Genomic DNA, 16258 nt, shown 5'->3' with positions numbered 1-16258 from the left:
GAGCTGGCTATGTGTTACAGATGCATTGCCATGCTGGAACATGTTTCGGGTCCGCTGGTTGAAGTGAATGGAAAATGCAATGCTTCCCCACCCAAAGGCAGGTATAAGATTGTGCACCTTCAACTTTGTGGTTAACAGATTGGAAGAACCACATATGGCAAAAAAAATCATACATATATTGTACATATTTTCTGCTAACCGAAGGGTTCCGTGAAGTTGAGATCTAACATAGTAACAGACAATTGATTATAAATTCCTGCTCGTTGTGCACTTGTTTCGAGTCCTGGACTGTGGACTTATTTTTATAAGGTGTAGATCTTTTCATTTTGACCCCTTAAGGTTGGTTACCTGGGCAAAAAAGTTTAACTGTTCGCTACATGTCCTGTGGTGTTACCAGTCTTCCTGGATTGCTGACTTGAAAATTGGGCAAGTTTCATTATCAGTAGTTTATAACTGGTGTATGCAAATCTGTGGGTTAGTTCTGATTTCATGAACGCAATCAGATTATTGTGGTAAGCCCTTGGATGCAAATGATCTGCTGATTTGCATGTTTGAGTGGCGGCTTGGTAAAAAGATACTGCACACTGGAAAGCATAACCTACCACTATACGTTTTGTGTGCGTGTTTGCCCATGTGCATGTGTGAATGTTCTGATAAGCTAGGATTCTACCTGCTTTGTATGCAGTGTTCAGTGGTAAGTGAGAGGTTTGATCCAAAACCTCTTGAACTTCTGCAGTGCTACACGAAAAAAAGCCCCAGCAAAGTACTCAGTTGTTCACTTCCTGCAGTTTGGTCGATTTAGGGTTTCTTGGTTTTTCGTTGCATATTGAAGCGCACTATGGTTTGCTTGGAAACGGACCGAGACAGACCTTGGTTTATACTGGCTCAAAACTAGGTGTAGGAAAGTAGTGCTAAAACACGAAGAACAATATCTGTATATGGTTTATCCTGACAGTGCCTCTGTCTAGTTTTATTTATTTATAAAAAAAAAATAAAAATAAAAAAAACCTATTTATATATAAAAAATATTTGCAGGTTTTAAAAAGACAAAAAACTTTGTGTTGGTAAAAATGGCAAAAAAATGTTTCACTCCCTACAAACACGACAGTAGGGAAACAGGACAATGGACAAAGGACAATGCAGGGCCTGTACTAAAAAAATATTGGATTGTTTTAGAAATAAGTCGTTTCAAATGTTTTGTGGTCTCCTCCAGGTTTTTCTTTTCTTTTTTCATCGATTCAAACACCTAAAACACATCACACTAATGAAGAGCTACAGGTCTTTGCATTGGCTCAGTAGTATTTCTTACACTGGAAACCCTGTGGAATGTCCCTGTGGACAAAGCCAGTTTCATGAAATGTTTTACATGGGTTGAAGTTGAAGATCTTGAATGCCCTTTTATAGAGAAACCCTCAACCCCTATTGAACACCTTTGGGATGAGTTGAAACGCAGACTGCACCCCAGGCCGCCTCCTTCCACAAGCACACTCCAAAATCTAGTGCAACATCTTCCATAGAGAATGGAAGTTATTATGACCGCAAATGGGGAGTTGCATCTTGGGAAAGCACATAACTTCATGTTCAGGTGTCTACAAACTTTTGTCAGTATGGCATATTTATACAGGAAGAACATGAAATGCTAACAGTGTAGGTGCTGTGCTGTGACTCCTTAACTCAGATGTTCACTTATTACATAATCCGTCTCATGTCTAAAAATCACCTGAGCGTGGAGAACACTGAAACACTGAAACTGAACACTGCTTCATGGTTTTGTTAAACATCGTGCACCTCCCAAAAAAAATAAATACAACAGACTAAACAATGCATATCTGAAAACAGCCGTACTCAGATATTTGTCACGCTACAATATTTCAATCAGTGTTACAAATGTGCACATCTTTGGACTTCACTAGTAATTCTCTTTCTTTTGGCCTAGGCATGAGCAGTGGGAGAATCGGCAGGTCAGGCTGGAATAAACAGACAAATGCTTAACTACCCAGTAGCAACAGGAAGTGTATCGCCAGTGTGTTTAAGTGCAGCAAGAGCATTTCCTATTAAAGACCTGCCCCCCCCCTCCCCCTTTCAGTGCAGTAAGGTACTAAAGTGCAAACGCTTCTATTTCAGCTGTACACAAGCTAAGACTCCTGTTTGAAGGGGGTGGGGGGGGGGATTGTAGGCCTGTCACCATGGCAACAGTGCCGATTTTGAGCATCATCCACCCACGTGGTGTTCAGTCTGTCTGCACATGCGTGTGTGTGTGTGTGTGTGTGTGTGTGTGTGTGTGTGTGTGTGTGTGTGTGTGTGTGTGTGTGTGTGTGTGTGTGTGTGTGTGTATTTAAAGAGGCCAGTTTGTGCATGTATGTACAAGCGTGTGCGCGCACACACACACACACACACACACACAGCTCATTGCTTGAGACTCTTGCAGGACATAAGGGACAGGAGTAGCCTAGATTGGAGTGATTTTTCTGGCCCACGTCCTCTCGTCTCTCTTTATGGAGGCCACTCGTGCAGAGCCGCAGCCCGAGGCGTGCCATTATCCTACATTTCTGCAGGGGCTGCGCAAACACCTGTCTCTGTCTCTTGTGCTCTCTCGCTCTTGCTCTCTGTTCTCTTAAAATGAAAACGGTGTTTCATTTTCTTCCATCTTGAAATGATTACTGTTCATTTCAACACCGTTTGCTCACAAATCAAATGCTCACCGGTTCACACGAGATTGAGATTTTAAACAACAGCAACTCTTCGAACTGGGAGAAACGCATGCAGACTGGAAGTTTAGGGTGGAACCCAAGGTGCATGTGAGGCAGAAACACTACCTGCTATTTTTGTAGGGTTTTTTCTTTTTATAAATATTTTCTGTATCACAGTTGAATTGTGATGGAAATAATTGAGGATGTGGATAAAGAGCAGAAGTTTTAAACTACAATGCAAAAACATTGGGCCCCTCTCCAACCTGGAAAAGAAATTGATGTAATTGGTTGTGTGACATGAATTTACCTAATACTCAAGCAGTGTCTGAAAAATCAATATAGGTTGAAATTGAAAAACAAGTTGTAATTCACCAGTGAAAAGATCACAGGCATTTTCACATCTGGATGTTTTTCAAGTAACAGCTATATCAGTGACTGTCAAGTGCTGCGACTGGAGACTACGTTGCCATATTGTCCTTTTTTTTTTTTTTTTAAATCGGCATATATTGCATGTTAATAAAAGTTCCTGTGTTGTTGCAAGTCATTAGAGAGGTAATAATGACTGTTAACCTTGCAGTCACTGTCTGATCTGTAAATAATTCAACACTGCCAGACCGATCAGAATAGAGAGTTCAGCAGTGGGATGGTATAATAATTATGACTGTGTTAAGAAGCATTTTATTTCGAAAGTAAAAAACAGACGAATGTAACCACTGACTCAGCTTCACCTCAGGATTGTTCATTTCTGGCTTACTTTATTAAAATTGAGGAAGCCTGTATTTAAATGCATATAATGAACATTTAATGTGTCCTCAACATGGGCCTTCTACGTACACTGTTAAATAGGTTTCTCAGCATATCTGTCTAAGTCAGTACAGTTCACAGCATCTTTACCAAAGACAAAAATGAATCATCTCTCTGGTCCATATTTGGCGGAAAAAGAACCGTAATAGATGGCTTCCTATTTCTGGTCCATTTAAAAAAAAATAGAATGGGGAAATATTTAAGTGATGAATATCCTGGTCCGGTGGAGGATCAGGCTCTTTATAAAGGTTCATAGGGGTTGTGTGTCCTCTTTTCACAGTAAAGGAAAGGGAGGATAAAAGTGGGTGGGGGTGTGTGTGTTGGGGGGGTGACGAAGTAAAGCAAAATAAATTGATATTTAAATTTTTAAGCTGTTCTTCAGGAGAGGATGTGGCTACTGAAAAGGGGGGATGGGGGATTAAATTGGAACACCGACTGCACCGCAGGCCTCCTCACCCTACATCAGTACCTGAATTTACCTTTGTGGCTGAATGAGTACAAACCTCCACAATCGTACTCAAATATAGTTGATATCTTCCAATATTACATGGGGTCTAAATGTGGAATGTGATGTCAGGGTTTCTGCAAACTTTTGTCCATTTAGTGACACTGTTGGTAATTATTTTGGACAAAATTGTGACTCATATGCGTAGAAACCGGTCTCGGGATGGTTATTGGTCTGTAATGATCAGATTCAGAAGTGTTACGCGAGTCAGTGAATTCGATCCAGAGTCGCACACTATAGAAAACACATGCGCATTCATAACGCAAAATGGAGTTATCTTATTAGTGCATGATTTCCTTCAAGGGAGCCGACTCATGAAAGAGAACCATTTAATCGTACTGTAATGCAGCAGGTAGCACTGGCAGCACATCCTCACATTCACGTATTCAAAATGAATATTCATAAAGGGATACGAATGTGTGACAAATTTTGAATTCAATCAACTTGCTCGACAAAGCAAAGCATGCGTGTTGCAGTTTTACACATTTGATTTGTTCATGTGACCTATTAAAGGTTGTGTGCTTGCTTTTTTTTATTTTATTTTTTATTTTTTTTTAAGAAATTAATACATTTTAGTTTTTCGTTACATCACATTTGTTTGTTTTTGATATCAGTTCCATTATCTTATGATGCCCTGCCCTGAAAGACATCGGTCCTGTACGCCATGCCTGAAACGTATATTTTATGAGACATGATTCGTCTCATAAATCATGACTCAGTGTTGGAGAGCAGGGTAGCGTTTTATAGGATGCTTACGAGAGCAGTTTTAAACAACAGGTCCTGAGTCATCAAGTCTCCATCTTCCTCAGGGTTTAGAAATCAATCCCAAAAAGAGTCGATTCACTTATTTGTAAGTCACAGGTCCGTGTGGATTCGGAGTCAGTTCCACACCATGGAAATGACTCGGCTTATGTGCAAAATGACGTGAGCATCATAGTGTTTCAGCTAGAAAGCGAGTGGGATTTGAAAAGGATTGAACCACTAAAAGTTTGAAATGTTGGTCAGACATATTAAACCCCTTTTGGATTGGATTAGTTCATCAGGAGATTATCTGTAAGAATAAATAACTAAAACCCAGTTTTAATTGTAAAAAGCCTAGCTTTGGAGGAACTAGGGTACGATTGATGGATCATGTGGTCATTTCCTGAGACTGATAATGAAGAATTGACGGTTTGAATTTGAAGATTAAAAAACGAAATACACTTATATAGGCAAAAGTTTGTGACACTTGACTATAAGACATTTTTGAACATAACATTCCACATTTAGTTTCCATTCGCACTCATTATAACCTACACTCTTGTGTTGTGTTCAACTAGGTTTTGTAGTGTGCTTGAGGAGATTTTTGCTCATTCAGCCATACAGGTGTTTGTAAAGTCATACTGGTCTGGTTACTGATGTAGGTGTGAGAAGGCCTGGGGTGCAGTCGGCGTTCCAGTTTATGCCAAATCCGTTCAATAGCTTCTCTATAGCAGTCAATGCAAGATCTTCCAGTCCAACTTGTGTATACCATAATTCTCATGGAGCTGGCTTTGTGCAAAGTTGCATTGCTGAAACAGGTTTGGGCTTCCTAGATCAAGTGAAGTGAAAAATGTTATGCTATTGCATCCAAAGACTTTGTGTACCTCCAACTTTGTGGCAACAGTTTGGGGAAAATAACATTTGCTGACAAATGTATCATATGCTAGTTGTTTGTTTTAAGAAAATATACTGATCTCGGGTGAACTTGGACACAATGTGTCCCATGACGAGAGGAATTTTGTACATCTGGTTTTATCTCGACGATGCCTCAATATCCATTTGCATCTCTAAGGAGGAAACAACTCTGTATGCAAACCTGTTCTCAATACTTGTTCAATGCAGATGCTATATAAAGTGTGACAGATGCTATTTGAAGTGCTTAAGAAAGTCTACAGTTTTAAACATGCTTTAAAGCTCTAGGTGCCATTATAAAGGCCCTTTAGTCAGCATGCGGGATCTTTCCGATTTAATTTGATTTTCTCCTACAAAATGTTTTCCTAGGAAGCGCATAAAGTCGAGGTTTTATCACATGGTGCAGTGCTTCTTCTAAAGCATCCATTTATCATTTTGGGATTCAGGAAGTGTTTAACATCTCGGTAAGGGAGGAGTCACTAGAACATGAAATGTCGCAAGTATCAGCAAAGGTGTTTTATTTATTTTTTTATTTCATTTTATTTTCATGCCTAGTGCCTATTATACAAGCCTGTGGGGGAAGTTTTATGATCGGGGGTTGCTTCAAAGCAAAATGTGGTCAAACTAATTGTTTTAGTTTTTGTTTTAGTTTTTTTTTTTTTAAATGCAGTGTATTATTTATATAACTTGCATTTTAACTTTTATTTATTTTTATTTGTATTTTCAATTTAATTGTTATTATTATTAATTTCACTTAAATGCTTTAATGTTAACGTGAGTGTGACTATAATATAAAATGTTACATCTGTTTTATTTTTCTCTTTGCTGTTTCTAATAAAACATCGGCACTTTCCTTGCATCCTTCACATTACATTTTCAATGCCAAATCATCGCTGAGACATTTCTAACGAAGGTCACCTTTAATTCATCCCACCGTTCTATCAGTGCATTTATTTCCTTTTCTTTTTCACCCACTTCGTCTTGTTCATTCATAAACCGAGAGAGCGAGAAGGAAATCGAGTTCATGTTTAATGTCCTTCATAAAACAAACAAGACACAGAGAGGGAAGTGTTGCTACGGCAACCAAACAGTTGCCATATCAAACATGTGAATGCTAGTGTTTTCAGGCGATTTCTTTTTTTTCCTTCTTTTTTTTTCCCCCCTCGTGCTCAGCAAATATTTCGTTTTATTTTTCTTTCACTTCATATTTGAGGCCTGTAGTTTCCAGTCAGGTGGAAGATTTCCTGCACAGACATTGAGAATTCTGATGTTCTTTCGTTTGTTTTTGTTTTTTTACGTTTCTCTTACTGGATTTACCGTCAAATGCGTAGGAAGTATTGCATTTTAAAAGTTTTTATCATTCTTTGGCTGAGGGTCCAAGAGTGTTCGTGCTTCGAGAGTGGGAGGCACGGCATCTCTTCTGCTGTCAATTACAGCAACTTTAGTCAGTAGTGAGGATCTGTGAGGTGAGGTCATCTATGAGGAAGAAGCGCTCTATGATGCAGCATGAAATGGTGCAGCTGCCTGGCCTCATGTATTGTTTGCATGCTTCTTAGTTGTTTGCTGTTGTGTCATAGGTGAGGAATGGACCAAAGTTTAATTGGGAATGAAGAGGTGAAAATTGTAACAATAAATAAATGTCATAAGCAAGTTTGGACAGAATTGCATTCAGTTGGATAAAAAAATTAATTCAAACCATGCCATATCAATGTATTGCATTATAAGAAATGTAGATTAGGATTTGCAATATGGTATAATTTTTCCTGTTTATTGGAATTTCAGTGTCAAAAAACGAGCAAGTCATACTTAGTAATTTGAAATGGTTTACGGTTTCATTCCGTATTTTTCCTCATCCCAACAAAACAAAAGGTTTTTTTTTGTTGTTTGTTTTTTGTTTTGAATTTTTCCAGATACGAGTGTGACTTACGTCAAGCTCAGCACACACACAGCGTTTATTGGAAAACATGGTCAAGTACCATTAGTGTCTATATATACGTGATCAGTAACAGCAGCTGCTGGTCGATTTATCAATCAGCTAGTTATTGTATGCCATATCACTTAAGATAAAAAAATAGAAGTCGTCGAACTCTGAGCTATTAGGCCCCTGGGATACAATTCAAATTCTGTAAATATATTTATATTAAAAAAAAATTTAGCTGCAATGCAGTGTCTTTATACAATCTATGAATTAGCATTTTTTTCCTTCAGTAACTAGACAGTCGTCTGAGTCTCTTAGCAATGTTGCAAATTTGGGTATCGACCTTGCCAATAGCAAACAGCCTTCCAGCTCTCTTCACTTTCGTCCTATTGTTACTGAAGACCATTAACTCCAAAGCAAATATGCAACTTTGTCACACCCAGTGTAACAATGGATAACTTTTGTGGCACAATGGTTTAAATAGAACAGGCACATTTTAATACGGGATGTAATATGCCATAATTGTATATATTATATAATGACACCTTTATGCATCATTTGTATATGGACTATATAGCCAAAGGTATTGGGACACCTGACTTGTCCAGTCATGTTTATTCCCAAACCACAAAATTAGAAGACCCAAACCTGTTCCAAAATGTGTGCAAAGTGAGCTCTATAAAGATATGGTTAACATGCCTTGGAGTGGAAGATCTTGAGTGGCCTGCTAAAGAGATCTGACCTCAACTCTATTGAACACCTTTGGGATGAATCGTAACGCTGACTGAACTACAGGTATACATTTTAATAATTCCCTGAATGAGCACAAATCTCCACAAGCACACACCAGATCATCATCCCAGAAGAGCGGAGCCTGTTATAACAGCAAATGGGAACTTAATGTGATACGGAATGTTAAAAAAATCACATACAAAACTGATGGACCGATGTCTACAAACCTTTGTCTATAAAGTGTATATCAGACTATTTGTTGCGTTATGTTGGGTACTCGGCACCTCGTAGCATAAAGCGTTAATGTGATCAAACAAATGCCTGATGCATTGACTGCTGTATTTAATCCTTAGTAGCTGCCTGGTCAGGGATTTCAATTGTATAAATTAGGCGTTCAAGTTGTGTGTATTTTTTAGGAGTAATGGGGGGAAAAAATTCTGGCTGCTTTTTGGATGTGTTTCCTGTGCGATTTTGTACTTTGTGCCACCTGATCAGTCCATATACAGATTAATCTCATTTTTGTTTTACAAACCACTGTTGTTTGTGCGAGCCGTGTCTGTTCGAAAATGTTTCTTATGCACCGTAATTTCCAGTTGTCAGATAAAATAAGAAGGGAAGTGTGAGGTAAGGAAGTTACCTGTGTAAGTGCACTTGGTTTACATGGGTGTGTTTTGTGTGTTTGTTAATGAAAGCTGTTCTCTGCAAAAACAGTCTGAGGAGACCTGGAGCTCAGTCACGGTCTAAAATCGCTGTACCGCCAAACCCCTAGTCCCACGTCTATGTGAAGCTCAGAGCAATTATGAACCCGAGTGATGCGCTAGAGGACGAGGAACAGTCGAAGGCAGAATTCACAATTCAGAATACACAAGGTGGTAACATGGGTGTGTGAATCTTCACGACCATCTGTGTAAAAGTTTTTCTTTACTGTGCGTACCAAAACATTTAATATTTGCGTATGTTCAAAAACCACCTACGAACACAGATATCTGGTTTCTTAGACCGTGGTGTAACCTTACAATTTAAGTACATACAGCTCAAGACCAGGTCTGTGTTTCACTCTTCATGATGTCATCGGTATTTGCTTACAAACCTGAACTACGATTTAGCAGCAGATTACCAGTGTTAAATATTTGTTTTTCTTTGTATCAGTATCACATGATGTTCACTGCAGCGACAGCCTCTTATTCTGAAAGCTTTTGTCTTGTCGCAAACCGTTCTCAGGTATCATGTCAGATTTGAATACGGAGTTAGGCGGGCGGTTTGTGCAAGACTAGTATTATGTAATCCAGGAAAAATGTGTGTGAGAGAAGGGAGAGAGAGGGCGATTAAGTGCAGGTGATATAGGAGAACGACAGAGTGATGGCAGGATGTGTGTTTTGATGTACAGTAAGATAAAATGCACTTTCTGTGGTTGTGGTTTGCCTCATGCGGATGTGGCAAATCTAAAGGTTGAGTTTATTGGTCTCTCTCTCTCTCTCTCTCTCGCTCTCTCGCTCTCTCTCTCTCTCTCTCTTTATATCCGTATTGTGTGGGCGACTGAAGGCCTGTGTGAAGTGCGAGAGAGATCAGAACTCATCAGTCTCTGCGTTGAACAGATTTTCTCCTGGCTGCTGTGTAATGTGGAAATCAAATCCATTGTAATCTGCTATTTAACAGTCATTTTCTGTATTAAGATTTATTACTAATTATTTCCACATGTCAAACTTTAATACTTGTAATCATGCATGGTATAATTTTTATATATATATATATACATACATTATCCACACCTGACCATTAGGTTTCTGTGTGCTTTTTCAACATCCCCTTCCACATTTAATCCCAAATTGCCGTTAAAATAACTTGTGATGTTGTAATAGATTTAGGAGTGTAAGAATTTTGTGATCACTTGAGATTTTGTAAGATTTCATTCAGTCACAAGGGTGTTAGTAAAGTGAGGTACTGATGTAAAGTGAGTCAGCGTTCCAATACGTGGCATTCTGTAGGGATGAGATCAGAGCTCTATAGCAGGCCACTCAAGATCTACTCCAACACATGTAAACCAGATATTAATGGTGCTGGCTTTGTGCACAGGGGCATCGTCATGTGGAACGGGTTTGGGTCTCTTCGTTCAAGTGAACGGAAAATTTAATGCTACCGCATCCAAATACATCATATACAATTGTGTGCCACCGATTTTGCTGTAACACTTTGTAAAATAACATGTGACTGGAAAAGTCATGTGTCCAAACACTTGTTTATATATTGTGTCAGTGCCTACCGCCTCAAAAAATATTTTGTGCTAATTATCGGTATCGAGGGGAAAAAAAATGCTTGCTCATGGTCACATAACATTTTTTTTTTTTCTTGATATTTTCTATGTAATGACTCGACCAAACCACATCACGCCGCTCAGTGTGTAGTTATTCAGGGTTTTTTTTTGTCTGTTAAGAGGTGCTCGAGTTTATCTTAAGGACCTCTACACACTGCCATCAACTCTTCTGTTCACACACGCATTCACTGACAGCAGAACCCGTGTATGCTTCTTTCCCTTCATGAATATTCTAGTGCATCTAGTTTGATTTTAAATATCGAAACGAGCGACTCATTTTCATTTAAGAAATCAAAGGAGAACATCAACATGCCAGAGCAAAATGCACACCCCTTCAAGCTAAAGTAACGCGCTTTTTCTTTTTGTCCATGAGGGGAAAATTATGGCATCAAGGTAGACTCACTTCACTTCTGTCTTTATTAAGAAACAAGGATGTTAAAAGGACACAATTGCAGAAGGTTTGCAGCCGAGGCCTGTTCATGCCTTACGTGTTCAACAGTCATGATAATAAGGTAATTTGACTTTCTACGAATCCACAAATAAATTATAATCAGTAATACGAGCGCTTTTCTGTCTTTAGCACTTGTTCTGTCTCTCTGGGAAAGCAGTCGTACTTTTTTTTGAAGACTTTTACCAGGAAAACGATCGCATGCTGGTTTAAGAGGGACACTAATGGAGTCAGGTTGACTTCCTTCCAAGCACGGGTCAAGCTGCTTCGAAGGATGTTAAACGCTTCCTTTGGCATTCTCGAAATAGCCTATCTGAACAGAAAAAAAGGAAATGGGGGAAACATCAGGGCATGTATGGCTTTTGAGTGTCAGCTTTCTGCTCGGCATATCAGAACGTGCGAGATGTTTAACGATTTGGAAATAATGATTCTCCTGTGATGAAACTGTTGCTGGGATGTCAATGTGTGTATTTCGTTGTAAAATTGGACAGGGTGAAAAAGCCTAGCCGGATTGTGTGATTCTATTTCTACTGTAGCATCAGGTTCCTGTTCTTGAAAGCTGTGGTCTTCTGCTGTTCAGTTCGATTTTATTTGCATTCCATTACAGGCATCGTCTCAAAGCTTCGTACAGAAATATATGGATCAGGATATTCAGAATTCCGAATTGTGTTTCTATAAGCTAGCCAGTGGCAATGATGAACTCCCCGGGATTATACGAGGAAGAAAGAAGGGAACCCATTCCCAAAGCTTTAAGGTTCAACATGATGTGACTTTTGGGAAGTTTTTTGAGTTGCTGTGGTTTTCTTGTTGGATCAATCCAGTCTGGATAATCTGTTCCTGAAATACATGCTTCTGTTGTACAAGGCATCTCAATGTGTTTGTTCTTACTTTTTTATTATTATTAAAACCATACATAAAGCTATTTATATTTATTTTGTTGTTGTTAATATAGTTTTCTTGTTTTCCTTATATGATTTATAGCCGTTTGTTTATTTAGCTATTGTTTACTTGGGTATTTATTTGTATTTGGTTTTGTAAAGTCTGCTCAACTTGCTAATATAGTCTAATATTATTAATAACATTGAGCTTAGCATTTCTGAAGAGACCGTTTGGGCAAAGATCTGGTACCTTTCTTCATGCTTGCTCGAACGAATCGCATCTTTCATTAGTGGATCGATACCATGTGCTTGAATTAACCCATCTACTTGTTTTTTTCCCTCCAGTAAGTCTCTCTTCAACTATACAAGCAACGTGAAATGGATGACGTACAAGTGCAACATTGAGCGAACCCGCAGTATAACACGATGCACATCACAGGAACTGACCTTTTCACCCTGACCTTTGTCCTCTCCTCCTTTGCTGCAGGTACTGGAGAGAGTGGCAAGAGCACATTCATCAAACAGATGCGCATCATCCATGGCACCGGCTACACGGACGAGGACAAGCGCGGCTTCACCAAGCTGGTCTACCAGAACATCTTCACGTCTATGCAGGCCATGATCCGCGCCACCGAAACTCTCAAAATCGGCTACAAGTACGAGCAGAACAAGGTGATGGACAGATTCTAATCTCGTCTTTATATAAAGAGCACCATGCTAAAACATTTATACAGTATCTTACAAAAGTGAGTACACCCCTCAAATTCCAGCAACCATTTTAGTATGTTTTCTCAAGGGACAATACTGCAGAAATATTTTAGAGTAGTCAATGTGCAGCTTGTGTAGCAGTACAGATTTACTGTCCTCTTAAAGTAATTCAACATACAGCCATTATTGTCCAAATGACTGGCCTTAAAAGTAAGTACACCCTAAGTGAACATGTTAAAACTGTGTGCAAAGTGTCAATATTTTGTGTGAGCACCATTGTTATCTAGCACTGCCTTAATCCTCCTCGGCATGTGATTCACCAGAGCCAAATAGGTTGTTGCTGGGTTCCTCTTCCACGCCTCTGTAATGACATCATTGAGCTGCTGAATTCTACACATGGCACTTCTGCACCTCACGCAAGAGGATCCACCACAGGTGATCAATATGCTTCAGGTCTGGAGACATACTTGGTCATTCCATTACCTTTACCTTCAGCTTCCTGAAGGCAGTTGTCATCTTGGCAGTGTGTTTGGAGTCTCTGAAGGGAGGGCATCATGTTCTGCTTCAAAATGTCACAGTTCATGTTGGAATCCACGTTTCCCCCCAATGAACCGCAGCTTTGCAGTACCAGCAGCACTCGTGCAGCCCCAGACTATGATGCTACCACCACCACCACCATGCTTGACTGAAGGCAAGACACAATTTTCTTGGTACTTCCCACCACAGCGTCGCCTCTAATGCTGGACACCACATGAGCCGAACAAGTTTGTTTTAGTCTCATTAGACCACAGGACAGGGTTCTAGTAATGCACGCTCTTGAAAAGGTTCTCTTCAGCAAACTGTTTGCAGGCTTTCTTGTGAGCCAGCTTCAGAACGTGCCTTCTTCTCGGATGACGCCCATGCGAACCGACTTGTTGTAGGCACCTGACGCACAGCACGAGGACTCAACTTCTTTGATCGCCCCTCGCAAGACAGATACAGTAGTGGTCTATACGAGAAACAAATAGAAAATTTAAGGCAGGTCAGGTTTTTCCATTGGCAAGCACCAGACTCCAATTACCAGCTCTGAGTTATGAGAGAGACATATTAGGACTAGTTAAAGCTTGGTGGTGTCAGGATCCATGTAGAACAGGTAAAGGATTAAAGTGCTGCTCCATCACCCTGTTGAATTGGGAGGAATGATTTGAGCTTCAAATCGCGCATGCTCTGCATCATTATTGCAGGAAACTTCACTGAACTGTAAGTAGATGATCATGTTGATAAAGTGTAATTATAAGATGATGAAGATTAATACAAATTATTATTATTAATAATCAGTCTGTTTTTCCTCACATTATTTCAATATTAAATGTACCACTTAACTGCTTAGTATCTAGTCTATCTAGTATTAGCACCACATATATTAAACCTTCTAACAAGTTCTTTTTGGTTTCATTTTATTTAAAAAAAAGTTAAAAAAAATTTTAGCGCGTGCGCGTGCTGACACTCTGCTGCTTCATGCAGCCGAATAGCAAAAAAGTAAAGCCTGCAATTATTATCCCTCTTGTACATGCAGTACGAGTGTAGAACCGACTGTGCGCGTGTGTGCGCGTGTGTGCGCGTGTGTGCGCGTGTGTGCGCGTGTGTGTGCGTGTGTGCGTGTGCGTGCGCGTGCGTGCGTGTGCGTGCGTGCGCGCGCGTGCGTGCGTGTGCGTGCGTGTGTGTGCGTGCTGACACTCTGCTGCTTCATGCAGCCGAATAGCAAAAAAGTAAAGCCTGCAATTATTATCCCTCTTGTACATTCAGTACGAGTGTAGAACCGACTGTGTGACTTTTTTTCTTTTCCAAGATGAAATGCAACGAGCCCAGTGTTATATCATTTGTTAACAGGGAAAAAAAAAATGTAATAAAAAATCAGAGCTGACATTAGCAAGGTTCTTGTAGATGTACTTAGTGGTTTTTAAATATTAAGTGAGAGATATAACGTGCAGGGGTGACGGGTAGGAGTTGTACCATATTCTCATTTTTATTTGAATAAAATCAAGCGATTTTCCAAAAAGCAAAAAATATATAAATTGCATCCAAAGCATTGCCGCTTGAATTTAACATTGTAGTTGTAAGCAGCACAGCTAAATCTCGAATCAAACAGATGAGACGCATTGCAGTCCTCATTTTAAAGGCAACCAAAAAAAACCAAGCAGGTTTGTGCTTATGGAAGCCATAAGCGAACATTAAATCAGTTTGTCAATTTTCATTAAAGGGAGAATTGCAGAGGGGGGGGTTTATTTCCTCTCTCTTCTAGCAGCTTCTGATTTTTGATTCTCATTGTAGAGTCACAGGGTATGACAATAATAAAAATTCAAGAAAAAAAAAACCTTAAAATTCTCACAGGAGAGCACGAAGTTCACCGTTGACCAGGTTTAGATAATCAAATCTGTGCTGCAGTGTTTATCCTTGTCCTAGTTTTCTGTCTTCTGATGAGCTAGCAGAGTTGTTTGATAGGGTTTGAAATGACTTCAGCCCAGCATCTGGATTACCTCTGATTTCAAACCCACTGAAGAAATGAATGAGGAGCAAATTAATCTAATGACAAATGCTTGTCTGCGCAGTTCTTAACATATAATTAACATCATGGTAGTTACTACTGACTGTTTTCTTACAACATCTAATTCTGAGGTGTTTTATTAATTTTATGGTGGAAAAAATCTCTAGATTTTTATTAAATAGTTTATACTTGTTTGATTTATTTATTTGTATTTTTTTATAATAAAGAAATTGCAGTTTGTTTCACAAATATATAAAAACCTCAAAACATTCTATAATCTGAAAATGGCAAGTTGCAGCTTTGGTGTTTTTTGTTGTAAATTTTTATTTTTGGACACATCAGGAAAGGTAGAGAAAGAGAGCAAAATTATCTCTCATAAATTATAAAGTTCTTGCACACTAAACTCTACACTAATGATTGGTTACACTCCATAAAACTCGCTGTTCTTTTACTATTTGCTGATCACATCCTTATTATCAGCACTAGTCCATTTTCTGTCTGCTGCATTTGCAGCTTTGTTAATTTCCTGTATTGGGATTGTAATTTGACTGCAGGCCAACGCCATGCTGGTGAAGGAAGTGGACATCGAGAAGGTCTCGTCGTTTGAGCAGCCCTACGTCACCGCCATTAAGATACTGTGGTCAGATCCAGGCATCCAGGAGGCTTATGACCGCCGCAGAGAGTACCAGCTCTCCGATTCCACTAAATAGTGAGTGTATACACACACACACACACACTTCATTGCGCACGAGAAATCTAACCCATTTTCAAGGTACTCTCACTGTTATTGCGTACTTGTGGGGGCGGGGGTGTGTGGGAGAGCGGCAGCATTAAAGCTATATTGGGTCGTCTGTGATAATTAAATCTGTGTATATGAGTGAAAGAGAGGCTGAAGGATAATATAACCGAACTGATGGCTCTTGAGTGGGTTTTAAACTCTCTGAACTCTAATCTTATGTAAAGGATTGGTGAAAAGCCTTTGCTAATTTTTAGCGCACTCAAGCGAACAAGACCCTCGAAAAATAGCTTTGGGGTACGGCGTATGAACACATGTAGCATGGATTTGGCAAACCAGGATGTTAACAAG

General features: G+C 39.4%; 1 protein-coding gene across 1 annotated transcript in view; it reads left to right on the top strand.

Moving 5' to 3' along the window:
* gna11b (guanine nucleotide binding protein (G protein), alpha 11b (Gq class)) overlaps positions 1-16258 on the top strand; it is a 38300-nt gene that overhangs the window by 11367 nt on the left and 10675 nt on the right. The window contains exons 2-3 of the mRNA XM_083524897.1: positions 12427-12611; positions 15726-15880. Of these exons, the coding sequence (XP_083381023.1) occupies positions 12427-12611; positions 15726-15880 (340 nt within the window). The remainder of the gene's footprint in view (positions 1-12426; positions 12612-15725; positions 15881-16258) is intronic.

The sequence above is a fragment of the Silurus aristotelis genome (genome assembly GCF_946808225.1).
Source record: "Silurus aristotelis genome assembly, chromosome: 22".
NCBI classification, from domain to species: Eukaryota; Metazoa; Chordata; class Actinopteri; order Siluriformes; family Siluridae; genus Silurus; species Silurus aristotelis.
The sequence above is the reverse complement of the archived record's forward strand: the minus strand, read 5'-3'. Positions and strand labels throughout refer to the sequence as shown.